This window comes from Macrobrachium rosenbergii, chromosome 16 (assembly GCF_040412425.1).
Source record: "Macrobrachium rosenbergii isolate ZJJX-2024 chromosome 16, ASM4041242v1, whole genome shotgun sequence".
Taxonomy (NCBI): Eukaryota; Metazoa; Arthropoda; class Malacostraca; order Decapoda; family Palaemonidae; genus Macrobrachium; species Macrobrachium rosenbergii.
In genome coordinates this window covers 4,518,401-4,533,978 of record NC_089756.1, presented here as the reverse complement: position 1 = coordinate 4,533,978, position 15,578 = coordinate 4,518,401, and the positions used below count along the sequence as shown (strand labels likewise).

At 37.3% G+C, this 15,578-nt stretch overlaps 2 protein-coding genes across 2 annotated transcripts in view; one reads left to right on the top strand and one right to left on the bottom strand.

Annotated features, from left to right (window-relative positions):
- LOC136847062 (UPAR/Ly6 domain-containing protein crok-like) overlaps positions 1–3,789 on the top strand; it is a 123,664-nt gene extending 119,875 nt beyond the window's left edge. Inside the window, exon 3 of the mRNA XM_067118321.1 lies at positions 22–3,789. Within this exon, the coding sequence (XP_066974422.1) occupies positions 22–227 (206 nt within the window). The 3' untranslated portion in view covers positions 228–3,789. The remainder of the gene's footprint in view (positions 1–21) is intronic.
- A 6,034-nt stretch (positions 3,790–9,823) lies between these two features.
- Positions 9,824–15,578, bottom strand: part of LOC136847061 (histone acetyltransferase KAT8-like) — a 95,644-nt gene continuing 89,889 nt past the window's right edge. Inside the window, exons 8-9 of the mRNA XM_067118320.1 lie at positions 10,064–10,237; positions 9,824–9,924 (exon numbers count right to left, since the gene is read on the bottom strand). Of these exons, the coding sequence (XP_066974421.1) occupies positions 9,882–9,924; positions 10,064–10,237 (217 nt within the window). The 3' untranslated portion in view covers positions 9,824–9,881. The remainder of the gene's footprint in view (positions 9,925–10,063; positions 10,238–15,578) is intronic.

Sequence of the window (15,578 nt, the reverse complement as noted above, 5' to 3'; positions counted from 1 at the left end):
TGAATCATTTCTTCCAAACAGTTCAAGGAAAGACTCGAACAGTCCGTGGATGTGGTTGGATCGATGACGCCAAATACCCAGTTGGAGAATGTTACACAAGGACTGGTACCAAGGATATCATGGTCACCTATTGCCACTGCGAGGGCGACGGTTGCAACCCTGCAAACACTGTGGTGGCCTCAATGGGTCTGGCCGTTATGCTTGTGGTTCTCACAAAACTCTTCTAGATTTTTCAAGAAAACAAAAAAGTTAAAAAACCACAAACTACACACCCAAATTATCCCCCGACCCTCCACCCGAGATTATTTTTGAAAGGTTATTGATGGCTTTCTTTCATTTCATCTGTCCTAATACAAAATGTTGCAATATACTGTAATCAAAGCTGATATGACCAATGTGTTGTTAAACTATTGTTTGGTAATATACTTTAAGATAAAAAGGATCTGATGTTAGAAGAAGGCTTGGTAATGATGAAATAGCTGAAAACTTAAAAATCTGAGTTGCATTTAAACATGTAATGTCAAATTGGAGATATGTTCTGGAGATATGTTCACCTAAATGTTGCTGAAGCTGTCCCAAACATCATAACCCGGACCAATCAAAATCTCGGTCATTCACAAAAATCCTACTGCCATTAATTCTTGTTAAACAGACCTCTCTCTCATACCATGTATCAGTGAAAATGGAGGATACTCACTTTAGTCTCATAAAAAGAGTTTCCTTAGGTAAAGCATCATGTACTGTTCAAGGTAGCATTGGTTAGGGCAGAATTTTCCCATTGTTTGCAATGCAAACCTAATTATTCATTTTGTTCCGAAGTGTTATGCACTGTTCATAATACAGAAGCATAATTGTTACACTTATACACATTAATAATGATAATGCTGTAGTCATACGAAGGACATTCCAAAGTACAGTACCACAAAGCGTTGTTTATACTATACATCTGCCAATATGTTGTTGTCATTCAGGTGAACACTGAAAAATAAAAACAAGCTTTGTCTACATATGCAATTGAGATCAAAAGATGTCGTCAATGAATTGAGCGCTGCATGAAAGGAATGTGTGTTATCAATAAGGATCAAAGAGATATAATTTGAGCTTCTGCCTTAGAGAGTGGATGAAGCAAATTTGCTGTAGAGTTCCACATTGCCTTTTTGCACCTGTTATTATTCAGAATCTAACAGAAAGTTACTATCAAATAGGATGCAAGCAGTTTGAAGCTATTGGACTGCCATTCATTTCGCTAAGTTTCTGTAGAGTCCCTCGTCCTTCTGAAAAGCTTTCATTCGAGACGAAGCAAAAGTTACTGACTGTTACAAAACTGCTTTTTTTTCCTTTTACTGAATGTTACGACTGCTTTTTTTTCCTATTTGGTAATCACTTTCCCATTCCTTGTGTTCCCAACCTCAATGTTTCCAAACACTGCTTGAGATTCAGGCCTACTATGCAAAACTCTCATAATCCTATGAGTGAGGCTTTGATCAAGGGACTGTGTCATCTGTCATCTAGATTCCCTGACCAATTTGGAAAAACTTGAGATGTTCATCAAAGCTAACATGTTCTCATTCAGTTTTTTTATTGTTTTCTTCGAATCTTAGCCAAATATTTTTCAACAAGTCCTGGGCATACTGTGATGTATGGTATTATTCAGTATGCAAAATTAGACTGCAATATGTTAGGTTACCAAAACAAAAAAAAAGGTAGTGTACTAGTACTGCTTATTTGCAGCAAATGTAGTTTGAACATTTTTAAATATATAAAGAGAGAAATATATTGTACATGTTGAGAGAGAAAGTGAAGCCTTGCACTGTACATTTTACCTTGTATATTCAAATTTAGATTTCACTTTAGTACCATTGTGTTCTTTATCATTTGTAAATCTCTAGGAGACTAAACCTCACTTTCATATGTGAAGATGTAAAAAAGAAACAAAAAAAAAGAACAAAAAAAGCCAACATTACGTTGCATAGACATACCTCCCAATTTAGTTACCTCTAACTGACTGAGGTTCTTTGGTGTTTGCTTGGGTTCCAGGCATGTGCTTGGAAAGTCGCATACTCACAGAAATTCTTAGTGCAAATGATGGTAATATTCACAACTGTAGCATAATATGTAAATAGATATGCAGTTTTGATGCTCTCTTCTGCTTTCCAGTGGAAACATCTGCCTTGTAAAAAGCGAGTTCAAATTGTGCTTAGTGACATAGGGTTAAATGACTGTTTAAGAAATAGATTTTGTCCAATGAACAAGTCTTAAAACTTAAGAGATACTTAAGGGGTGACTGATGGTATAGCTGTCAGTTTTTACAAAGCTCTAGTTAGAGCAAAATGAGACCCAGGGCTCGATTGGTCAAGCTCTAATGCAAACAGAAAACAGCAGACAACTTTCTTTTTTTTTTACTGTGTTAACTCTTTTTTGGCTGTTAAATGATTTTTTGTCATGTAATGACAAAAGCATGAATTGTTGGTGCAGAATTACTGGACCCTTTATAGGAACTTCCTTGTGTTCCCAACCGAAGAACTTGCGAGCAAATTTCTGCTAGTATTTGAGTTTGACAGAAGAGATCCCTTTTCTGTAGCAGAAGTTTTGGTGTTACAAGAAAAGTATCAACTAATGCCTTATTCCTCTATGTCTATATTTTATCTTCCAGTATCTACTTTTACTTTATTGACCAGACTCAACACAGGTTTTCATTTGCAAACCCATTCCTCACTGACTAGATCTCTTCAGGGCATAATTCTGAAGGAAATTCACTAACTGGTATTGTATTACTGTTCTCCTGCAACACTCAGTCTGTCAGTACAGTAGAGCTACAATATGACCGTACAGGAAACCGAATTGGAATTGAAAGTCTGTAAGGCTGGTTATCTCAATAAATAATTTTTTGGACATTACACAAAATTTCTATCACAACTCAAGTGGATAAAACAAAGAATTTAATGATTGTAAGTACTATGCATTGGAGCAAACAACCATAAAAAATTAGTTCACAATTTCTTATCAACAAACACTACCGAGAGTCAATAAATTATTTAACATTACACAAAAGGGCTTAATGTGTAATGAAGTTAACATTGTGTAATATTGTGTCTGGAGTTAAACATACCTGCACTTTGTATATATATATGTACACACATTTACCTGCAATTTGTTAATACTATATTCATTATGTACAGCATAATAAGTAAATATCCTTCTTATGTGGTACCCTCAGTTGTCTCCAGAGAAGACACAATGCTGCAAGAGCTCAGAATGACTTTTATGTGTATGTGGAACAAAAACATGCTGTAAATTATTCTACCAGTGTTCATGTCAAGCGTCTCTACACTTCAATATGATGTTTGCCTGTTTCTACTTGTCAATACACTTCAGCTGACTGTGTAATGTTTGTATTTTTTCTGCATGTCCGAGATGTTGGAGTTACTACTAAATTCTAACTCATACGTGTTAATGGTTTTGATACCAGCAGTTTAAGGTTCACGTGCAAATTCCTTGATCCTGGAATCATTCAAGAACCCAGTAATAACTGGAAACACTACCATTATAGCTATATAAATCTTTATGTACCAAAGAGATATTCCAGACTTCATGATATCTATGTGTACCTTTCTTTTCAATGCTGTATGATGAGAAACCATGTGTTTTACATTGACATTACTCATTTTGATGTTGGTATTTAAACACTGCTAAGTCCTCCTGAATACTGTGTTCACTCATACACTTTCTGAAGAACCCACATCAAGGGTTCAGCATTTAATACTTTTCTTGTGAAAATAAGAAATAAAATTTTACCCAGTCTTTGTTTTAAGCTAGTGAGCAAGTCAGAATTAGTTCTTGACTAAAAACACAGCATGCCCCTAAAAGGAACCTTTGCTCTGACAAAAGAAGTATTGTCTGATATTACCCTTTCCTTTTAAATGTTGTGTGGAATACATTCTGTGAATTATTTTTCTGGGTGAAGAACAACAGATGTCCTTCATCCTTGCTCAGTGTTTCATACCCTCCCCTCTGGTGAATATCTTATACAGTAGTGTGTGTATTTATATATATATATATATATATATATATATATATATATATATATATATATATATATATATATATATATATATATATATATATATATATATATATATATATATATATATATATATATATATATATATATATATATATATATATATATATATATATATATATATATATATATATATATATATATATATATATATATATATATATATATATAATATATATATATATATATATATATATATATATATATATATATATATATATATATATATATATATATATATATATATATATATATATATATATATATATATATATATATATATATATATATATATATATATATATATATATATTTCTAATGATAAATTAAAAAGTAAAACTTCCTTCAAAGCAAAATAAAAATATTCTCATTTTTAAATAAAAAGACAATGATTTTCTTTGCTAAAATAAGATCAATATACTTTGGAATGATTTGATTATCTGCAAGTTTTACATCAGAATGTTTCCTTTAGACAACTCAATCTAACCACATTCATTAGTGTTCAATACATAACCAATAAGATGGTGCATATACCTTAAAACTTTCTCTTCTACTGAGATCTTCCTCCCCTCGTTAAACTCTCCCCCAGATCTGTATTAAACAAGCAGAAGCTGTTATTAGTATGTCAGTACAAAATGTGAAAATAAAAACCAAAGTTACAGAGCATTTGGCAAAGGGAAACAAAATTAAAACTTGTTAAGACTTTCCAGTTTGTTAAATAGAACCAGTTTCAAGGAAAGTATTTAAATAGTATTATAACCTGGTAGAATACCAAATAATTAATTTGCGAACATTGCAACTGTATAATTTTTGCTTGTAAGGTTCTCTTGTACAGTAACATACAGTATTGAGGAAGATTGCAACACTGGTAAAGAAAAACGAAAACCTCATTGTTTATACCACTCATTTATACTCACATTTATTTCCCCTAACAAGCAAGGCCTATTATGAAAGGTTTATTAAACGTGAAATACTGTGAAAAGTTTAGAGTAACAAGACACTACACATGAACAGGTGTTATGCAGTCATAACACCAAGAGATGTTGAAAATGACCTCTCATCATTCTGCAGCACACTTCATTTTAGTACCTTTGTTATGGGCAGCCTCTTCAAAATGCCTAAGTTTGTTGTCATGTTCATTTCTTGTACAATAAATAACACTTGTGAGCAGTGCACACTTTTGAAGCAGTTGTAGGCCTTATAAGACCATGATTTGATTCCATATGTTTGTACTAGTCATTGAGGTAAGACTGAGTTTAGAAAAAATAAAGATCTTGACATTTGTGATGTGACAAGTGTTCATGAATATCTTGGTGTTTCATAACCTCAGCATCACTTATAATGATATGAACTTCTTTCATAATACACGCAACCAAGTAGTTTTTGAGTGAAAAGTGACTTAATCGTATATACAGTATTCCATTATGAGATATCCCCTTGTAATATGCACTAAATATTGTTTGTACAAGGTACAGACCCAATGTACATGTCCAGGTGTAATGAAAATAGTGCACATACCACAAGCAAAGTCAGAAAGGATTATGACAGAGGAATGGAATATAGGTAAATACAGTGCTGTTGAAAAAAAAACACATAAAACCAAAATCCAGCAATGAACTTGCTGTGGTTGTAGTCATTCTGAATTTGTGATATACTCAACAATGAAACTTTCCATAGACCCAGTAAGTGTAAATGTTAACATTCAAGTAATTGTATTAAAATATATAAGTTTAACAAATACAAATCTTTTATTTACTTACGCTATACTGCCTGATACAGTATGCAGTTGGTCTAAAGTATAGCCATAGATAGACAAAAGAAGTCTCAGCTTTCCTCTCAAGAGAATACCCTTCACCAAGTGCCACGAATAGAAGCAACGGAGAGGGATGATAAAGCAGGCTATATAGCACATCTTCATCCTCTGATAGCACGACCATAAAGCACTATGTGATAGCAATATGTTTCACCATTACTATTCAGCTAAAAGCTGAATGGCATTGTTCCGCTGAACACAGGTCTAACCAATAAGAACATGCTTTGACATCATGGATTATACCTTAGTAAAGGTATAATCCTAATACAATGACAAGTTACTGGTACAGTATATGAATATGTCTCATGGGAAATATTCGATGCTTTCCCAAACAAAATTAGTTCTCAGTGAATCATATTTGCAAATGGTTTGAATTTTGATTTTTGAGACAGAACAAATTATAATTTAATTACTTCACTTCATCATCACCTCCAATGCACTGCAGCAGAGATCAACTCTGTGAATTTCCACTACTATTCATGTCTTTCCTTCACTTTAGCTTGCACAAACACATCCAAGGCATCTCCACTTTTCTTTCAGTGATGCTCTCTAGAATTCCTATCAGTCTGAATACTGACAGTAGTAAAGATGTGTCATCAATACTGCCTCATCATGCAGCACCCTGAGGAACTGGAATATTCTACCGATATTTTTAAAGAAAAGTTTAGCATTGTTGGAGACTGCCAAAGATTTCAAAGTGAGACCAGCTCTCCTCCATCCTTTGCCAAGTAATATATACTTCTCAAGGCTCACAGTACCTTCAGTGTCTTATCTTTTTGCAACCCGAAAAAGTTCCCAAGTTAACAGTAGAATCTTTAGTCACAAATTCAATCACTAGTACATAAATATCGTCAATAGATTCTCTGAACTGCCCATTTGGCCAACTGACATGTTTTCTATTCCAATCCAATAACTCTCTTAATTTTCTGAGCCCAATTTCCCTCACTCTTTGACAATGAATCCTTCAGACCAGCCCAGTCTATTGTCCAATCTGGACATCTGACTTGGCAATTTGATTCAACTGCTCAATGATAATGCTAAAAACAGTAAAGATGATCCAAGCCAGCTTTAGTTTGGACATCAGCCTCTCCTACCCTTCTTAAAGGCATCTCAAATTGAAAGTCAGGTGTATTATGCTTCCTGTACAGTAGCTTGGACTGACAACCCATCTCTTTACAACAAATGTGCCAAGTCATTTCCCTCACACTAAAATGGAAGCAAATCCCTGAGCATTCCGAGACAGAAACTTTAAGTGCATCATAGATGGGTGTAAGTAAAATACAGATGGCAGACATGAGGATTTGACTGCATTTGAGGAATCTGCGCCTCTCCTTCTACAAAGATTCACAACTCCCCAGATTCCTGGTAATTTATTTAATAAGGACTTAGCCCATCAATGTCTTGCTTGTCTATTCAGTACGCATTTTTATTCACAGTGCATGACATAATAAAAACACAATAACTATTTATTCCTGTACCAGAAAAAAAATGCTCACAGAATGAAGAGTAAAAAACTAATATGAAAATCCATAAAAATATTAGACACAACCAATGCAATGAAATGTCCTAATACTGCCAAGGAAAGCAGAAATATATAGTGTACCGTAGTAAGCCCAAGATTCCCCCAACAGGATGATTACTGCAAAATGTACCTCTCCTGATCTATTAGTTTGTGCTGGAGGATGGAATAAGATGTATTCAAACAATAGCTTGTATACAAGTATGAATGCATTATGAATAACTGGGTGGAAAAATGAGTTGAAACTGACTACAGTATAGTAATCCATAAAAAACAGCTAAAGGAAATTAACCCTTAAACACCGAGCCTCTATTTACAAAAGTGTCTGTCGTATGCCGGCGGCGTTCGGGAGTTAGAGCCGAAGCGGAAAAAAGTTTTTTTCAAAAAATCACAGCACGCTTAGTTTTAAAGATTACGAGTTCATTTTTGGCTCCCTTTTTTGTCATTGCCTGAAGTTTAGTATGCAACCATCAGAAATGAAGAAAAATATCATTATCATATATAAATATTGAGATATATAACAGCACATAAAAAAATTTCATAATTGTATACAAAACGCACTTTGAGCAAAACGGTTAAAGCTAATGAGTTATTTTTTTCTTTGTATTGTACACTAAATTGCAATGATTTTGGTATATAACAAATTGTAAAATGATCAAAGCAACACAGAGAAAATATCATAAAATGATGCATGAATCCGTAACGAGCGGACGTAAAAAAAAAAAAGTTTTTTTTTTAAATTCACCAGAAATTGAAATATTGTGTTAGAGACTTTCCGTTTGTTGCAAAATGAAGGTAATTGATTGAATATTACTAGATTGTAAGTGTTTTAGCTTACAACTGCAGTTTTTTACCATTTCGGTCAAGTTAAAGTTGACTGAAGGTCGAATTTTGTCTATTTATCGTGATTTATATGAAAATATTTCAAAACTGATAAAAGCTACAACCATGAGTTTTTTTTTGTTGTATTCTACATGAAATTGCGCACATTTTCACATATAAAACTTTATGTAACGGCTATTAGAAAAACGGTGCAAACATTACGACAAAGTGACGAAAGAATTTCTAAGATTTTCGGCAGAGTTACCGCGCGGACGTAAGGAAAAAGTTTTTTTCAAAAATTCACCATAAATCGAAATATTGTGCTAGACACTTCTCGTTTGTTGCAAAATGAAGGTAAATGAATGAAAATTACTAGAATGTAAGAGTTTTAGCTTACAATTGCATTTTTCGACCATTTCGGTCGAGTCAAAGTTGACCGAAGGTTGAAATTTTGGCACTTATCGTGATTTATATGAAAATATTTCCAAACTGATAAAAGCTACAACCATGGGTTGTTTTTTGCTATATTTTACATGAAATTGCACACATTTTTATATATAAAACTTTATGTAACGGCTAATATAAAACGGTGCAAAAATTACGACAAAACGACGAAAGAATTTCTGAAATTTTCGGCCAAGTTACCGCGCGGATGTAAGGAAAAAGTTTTTTTCAAAAATTCACCTTAAATCGAAATATTGTGCTAGAGACTTCCAATTTGTTGCAAAATGAAGGTAAATGATTCAATATTACTAGAATGTAAGAGTTTTAGCTTACAATTGCGTTTTTCGACCATTTCGGTCGAGTCAAATTTGACTGAAGGTTGAAATTTTTTGTAGTCGACGTACGGTACGTCCACTCGTCACCCGACAGACAATTTTAGTCGACTTACGAAACGTCCAGTCGGCGTTTAAGGGTTAATGGCAGACTCCAAACCAGCACAAAATATTTTTATCATCTCCTTCGCACCCATAACTTGAGTTGAGAGCAATGAATTTTCTGTAAAACCACCTACCTAACACTTCAGCCATGTGTTGAAAAAACAACAGCATTCACTGTAAGAATCATTGCTGATATCTGAGGACATGTAATTAAAAAGAATTTTAAGAGGGCCAGATAACAGCATAGAAATTACCAGAGTAGTGATCCAAGATAAAAGTAGCATTGTTAGAAAAATCTAACATTTTTATAATAATAATAAGGCAAGTTACATATTTTCTGCACACAGCAAAACACAAGAGAAATTTCAAACCTAAAATCAAAACTGGAGTGTTGGGAATAAGCTTCTTGGACAGCTTTGTTTTTCTATGCATAACTGGAGCAAAATACAGCCCTGTAAGCAGACAATCAAGTCACATTTCTAAGACTTTCATAGAGCTGCCCTGAAAATTTTGTCCTTAAAATCAGGGATGAAAACTGGAATAAGACAAAGTTAAGGAAGTTACAAAGCCATGAATGGGAGATTCACAGGTGATAAAGAAGAGGAAAGGATGGAAAGTAAGGCAGCCCTCACTGGTTTACGAACCAGGAGTAAATAATATGGTATAAGGGATTCCAAATGACAGAAGATCATAGAATGAAAGAAATGTTTGTACAAAATTAATACCTATATTTACAAAGTTCTCTTATAATGTATTTACACAAGTTCATTTCTTCTTCTGTCCCTGCTGTCGTTTTGGAGGAGCCCATCTGGAACAGACAAAGAAATAAAAACTATTAGATTCTCTGTGCTACAAGATACTGTACATGTTTTCATATATGATCAATATAGCACCTTACATATTAACTATCAAAGGAAAACGCAAAATTCAGATCACCCTTTACTCACCTTAATAAGGTAGGGTCTACAGTCAATCTGGGTCTCTTGAACTGGGATGATGAAATATACTCCTCAACTAACTTTGGAGTAACACATATGACATGTTGTCCTTTCCAGTATTTGACTAAATTTATGCTCTGTAATGTTGATATTATATCCTGCTGTGTGATGCTTGTCATTTGGCTGAAAGAAAGAAAGTGATACTTTCATAATAAAATTAAGTTTCATATATACTTACCAAGTAATTACACAGCCATAGTTTCTAACTTGTGCAGCACTTCAATAGTTTAGTTTAGGTGACAACCAGCCCACTAACAGGAGTACCGGAAACGGCTTAGCAGAAAACCTCATCCTGTTTGTGCCCTTATGTCCATGAGAGGGGAGAAGGGCAGGCTCTGATTCTGTAATTACTTGGTAAGTATACATGAAACTTAATTTCACTATGAAAAATGACATTTTTTTTATAAAATAAAGCTTTATATATACTTACCAAGTAATTACATAATTATAGTTTCTAACTAGTACAACAGCTTAAATTCAAAATTCGAGGCAATGCTTCGACTGTTTAGTGCAGATAACCAGTACCGCCCACTAACAGCAATACTAGGAGCAACTTAGCAGATAACCTCATTCTGCAGAGTATAAGCTAGCACCAGGCTGTGGTTGGCACCAGGAGAGCTGGATGTTCAGAGAAAAAAACTAGCACCAGGTTGTGACTGGCGCCAGGAGAACTGGGTGCCAGACGAGTTATGAGCTCAGGTGCTGTCTGGCACTCCTGGAATTCAAGGATGTCCATAAATTTCTTAAGGGAGAAAGAAACGGACCCAGGACTTGGATGGGTCTTCGTTATTGGCTAAAATCCAAGGGAAAATAAGCAACCCACATCTCCTTCCTTGCTTAGATGTGCCAAGGACTTGAAAAGTCATTGAGATAGGGATGACAAAACAACTGGGTCTCTATACCCCTAAATGGTGGAATACAAGATTCCAGGCTTCCTCACCAAGAAACAGGGTAATTCACAATGGGGTTACAGACATCTTGACAGAAGAGACAGTGCTTGAGACACCATCTTTGGAAAATTGCCCCTTAAGTCTGGCAGACGAAGAGAGAAGATTGACTTCTACGTCTTGCAATAGCCCTGCAGCATGTCAAGAAAAGACTCTTCAATTGACAAGCCTCCGGACAGTCTGGAGCCTGTTGGGGCAAGAGTAGACCACTTTGGTAGATCTCGAGGCAAGGTTGTCTGAGAAGACACGGTTGGGGGAGGATCTTGTAGAGTCCACCAACTACTGAGCAGGTTCAGGAACCATGACACGGGTAAAATAGGGTTAAGAAGTTACTGTAACTTGCAGTTAGGCTAAAACTCGTGAAAGCTCCTCCTTGACTGTGATGAAGTTTGTAAGGAAAGGAGTCCAATGGATCAGTCTGTAGCATAGTGTCTGTTGCACATGCTATAAGGATGGTATGGACAACAAAACGAGGAAGACGAAGATTACTTGAAGGAGCAAACAGGTTCAAAAAAAGGGCCTGCCCCATAGATTTCGGAAACCAGGGGAACGAAGGTCCAAGATGAAGACAACATGCTTCTGACAGCTCAGTACATCTGGTGGGACTTTAGTTCCCTGAACAAACCAAGTGACTAGAAGACTTGATGATCTGTCTGCAGAAAAAGGATTCTTTCTATTTGGAGGTGGAGAGACATGGGACAGCTCCTGCTTACAAAAATATGTTAAAACTGTGGTTTTGTCTGAATGGCTACCATAGTCCAGGAGTGTACTAAAGTCCAAAAGCATTGAATTTTACGTGAAAAACTTCTAGCTCTACAAGAAAGAAGTGAAGGATCCACTCATCCAGGGACCACGTCCCAGAAAATCCCCGGTTCCTCTAAAAGAGCTCCCCAACCTCGATCTGAGACGTTGAAAACTAAGATTAGGTTCAAGGGTGAAGGAATTTCCCTTCCAAAAGTAAATGTTCCAACAGCTACCATCGTAGTTCCGACTTGACTCGGGGCTGTGAGAAAAAACAAAGGTGACCGGCTGAGTTCCCTGCCCCAGGTGGATTTGACGAGGACTCCATGAAAGACTTGTGCTGTAAAGAGGCCAAAGCACAGATCCTCGAGCTGGGAAAACCCTGTCCCCTAGGAAGGGCCTAAGACACTCCCAGAGTCTGGCGGGGACAAGGAAGGGTATTTCCTTCATCTCTAAGGTTTTCATTCAATAGTCATGACGACTGAAGGAGGGGGCTGTCTGGTTCATCTCTATTTGAGCTTCGTCTTCTAACCGAACTTGTAGATCCCTGTGCAGAATCACAGGCACCCTTGCGGACTAGTTGCCAACTCTGCAGACTCTAAGATAGCCGTGAGGACACAGATATACGTGCGGACTTGACATTACTGAACTCGATAACGCTTTGAGTGGACTTCGACAACAACTTCATACAGAAAGAAAATGTGCGGAACTCTTCGTGGTGGAAAATAATACCTGGAACAGTTATGAAAGGCTTGAAGAATTCCATAACCACAAAAGCCTGGGCACCTGAGCGGAAGTTAAGCGTTCGGCAGCAGCATCTGAGCACTAGAAAGATATTGTCAAGTGCTCTAAAACATGTGCCGGGAGCTCGGTAGATGGCACTATGTACTAGGAAGCTGGCGCCAAGAGCTCGGGAATAGACTCAGGTGTTCAAGAATTGGAGCCACACAGGAAAGCAGGTCTGAGAAGGTGGAAGGCGCTTCTCTTCTGTTTGGAGCCCAATTAAGGTCGTTCAACAAAGAGCGAAACTGCAATAAGGATGTGAGCTTCCTTACCATTGATAGGAAGCAGAGTACAGCAATCATTAACATGAACATCTTCAGTGGCCATGAAGAACTTTACAGTGTTTTCAGTCTTCGCCAGAAACCACGGAACTGGATGAAAACTGGAGGACGAGTTGCAAAAAAAAAACTCACATAAAGACTGTCCAACCAGGCTAACGTCTTAGTGGGCACCAGAGACCAGAGTAGGCTCAACCCCAAAGGTCCCAAGCAAGGAGGGGAAAAGGTGCTAGAATTCGGACCGTCTGAAAGTGGCAGCGATTCTATGGCAGACGGGAAAGCCCGAAATTCCAAGAGATGAGACTGAAAATCCGAAGGAGGGGCTCTAACCAGTGCTCCTGCTATCAGTCAAGAAAATTAGGGCTTCCAATACACTTGACAAGAAGGCCTAGATCCATCTAGGCACTAGAGGGAGGAAAGACAAAAGACACTTGTCTTGCTCATTTAAACAAAACCCCAGTTCCAATCTTGAAAGACTTCTAGAAAGAATGAAAGGAGGAAGCTTCCACCAACAAGCTTAAAAACTCTAACACTGATGTCTTTGTCCGGGGGTAGACTTGGTCCCTGTGAAATCGGAACTGGAGCACAAGGCAGAACAAAAGCATTTTCTTAAAAAGTCAAATGCTAAGCCAACAAGAACTAGCACCAGGCCCTAGCAGGTTGGTGCTGGACGCCTGACAGCTGGCGCCAAACGGACAGGCAATCGAACACTAAGCACTCAGCGGCCACTGGGCACTTGGAGGTGGACACTAGGACACTGTGCACTCGCTGCCACTGGGCACTCAGAGGTGGACACTAGGACACTGGGTGCATGGAGGCCACTGGGCACATGGACACTGGGCGCATGGACACTGGGCACTCAGACATTGGGATACAGGTGGATGCAGACACCAGGCGCTCAGCCACTGGGTGCTTGGCCACTAGGCGCTTGGACTTTGTCTGCTCTGACATTGCTGGGCGCTCAGATTGGAAGAGCGTCTGGTACCAATTACTGGCACTCCACAACTGGAAGATATGCCTCTTCAAAGGCCGAGATATGCCCGAAAAGAGCCATCAACACCACTTGTCTACACTGGGATCCGTATCTGTCCACACTGGGATCCCGAAAACACACCGATGGTGCCTCTTGTCCACATTGGGATCCGTAACTGTTCACACTGGGATCCGTATCACTAAAGGACAAAGAAAGCACATCCTATGGATGCCTTTCCAATGGCTATCTGTCAAGACCTGTGGACAGCAGGATCGACTGAGGAGTAACTACCCTGGGGCAAAACCCCTTCGGACTCCCATGGACTCTCAGTATGCCTCCTCCAAAGTTTAGGGGAGTCTGACAGGGACCGGGTTTAGGAAATCTGATGGGGCTGGATAGCCACATCCTCCACTACACATCCAGTACGATGCCTTTCCAGTGGCTGTCTATCAATACATGGGACCGGCAACAGGCTCGACTGAGGAGGCGACTACCAATGTGTAACCCCCTGACCTTCCTTGGACTTACAGTATGCCTCCCCCAGGTTTAGGGGAGTCTGATGGGGACTTTCTGTCTAGGAGGGTTGGGGGACAAGTAGCACCTCCTGCACAGCACAACGCTTCACTATTACAAGGTTACTTCTGTTAACCAAGGCACAAGACTGGCAATGACATGGGAAGGAAGCGAGGGAGCCAGGCATGGGAGCGAGTAGAAAAAATCAGAGGTCTAGTAGCAGGAGAAAAAAAATTGGATGAAGGGAGAGTAGGCACCAAATGATCAGGAGCTGTTGCCAGGGCGTTCAGAGATGATTCTCATCTGTCAAGAACGTCAATTCTTCCAAAAGCCCAGAGAAACAAAAATAAGCGCATTTCTCTCCTTACTAAGTTCTGCCCCTACACTTTTTCAGTTCTTTGCAAACGAAAGTGTAATAAGCAGATGTTTAATTAATTCTTTGAAGTATACAGTAATACCTCAACCTTGCGCGATCTGAGTTGCACGAATTCACAGACACACGAATTTTTCATTGGAACCTAACTAATGGTCATACACAAGTTTTTCACAGACATGAACATTTGCGAACACTGAGAAACCCAGCAAAAGTGTTTGTTTAATTTTTTAAAGTAATTTATAAGTTTTGAAGCTTTTATGTGTAAATTAAATAACATTAAATATTATTAAAATTAGTGAGATGAACTTTTATGGTACATGTATACAGGTATGTTTATTTGTATGATAAATAAACTTTTTACCTAATAATAAGTATTAATTTTTAAATAATAAGATTAATAAAATTAAATAATAATAATAATAATAATAATAATAATAATAATAATAATAATAATAATAATAATAAAACTGCAATTACAAAATTTGTATTATTTTTAACAAACAAATTCTTCCCTCATCTTTTGTAAGAAGGAGGTGAAGGCAAAAGCTGTCAGACATGTCATTTAACATGACAAGGTGAGTGTTGCTAATCAATGGTCAAATTTTTCTTGTAATTCTCTCTCTCTCTTTCTCTGTGTTTGTCTGTAATAATTCATAAAAAATTTCACTCTCTTACGTAAGGACAACTGTTTCTCTCTCTCTCTCTCTCTCTCTCTCTCTCTCTCTCTCTCTCTCTCTCTCTCTCTCTCTCTCTCTCTCTCTCTCTCTCTCTCTCTCTTTCGAAGTCAGCCAACCTACGTATTACAGCACTGTTTCTCTGTATGTCTTTAACTGTACAGTTGATAATGTGGCGG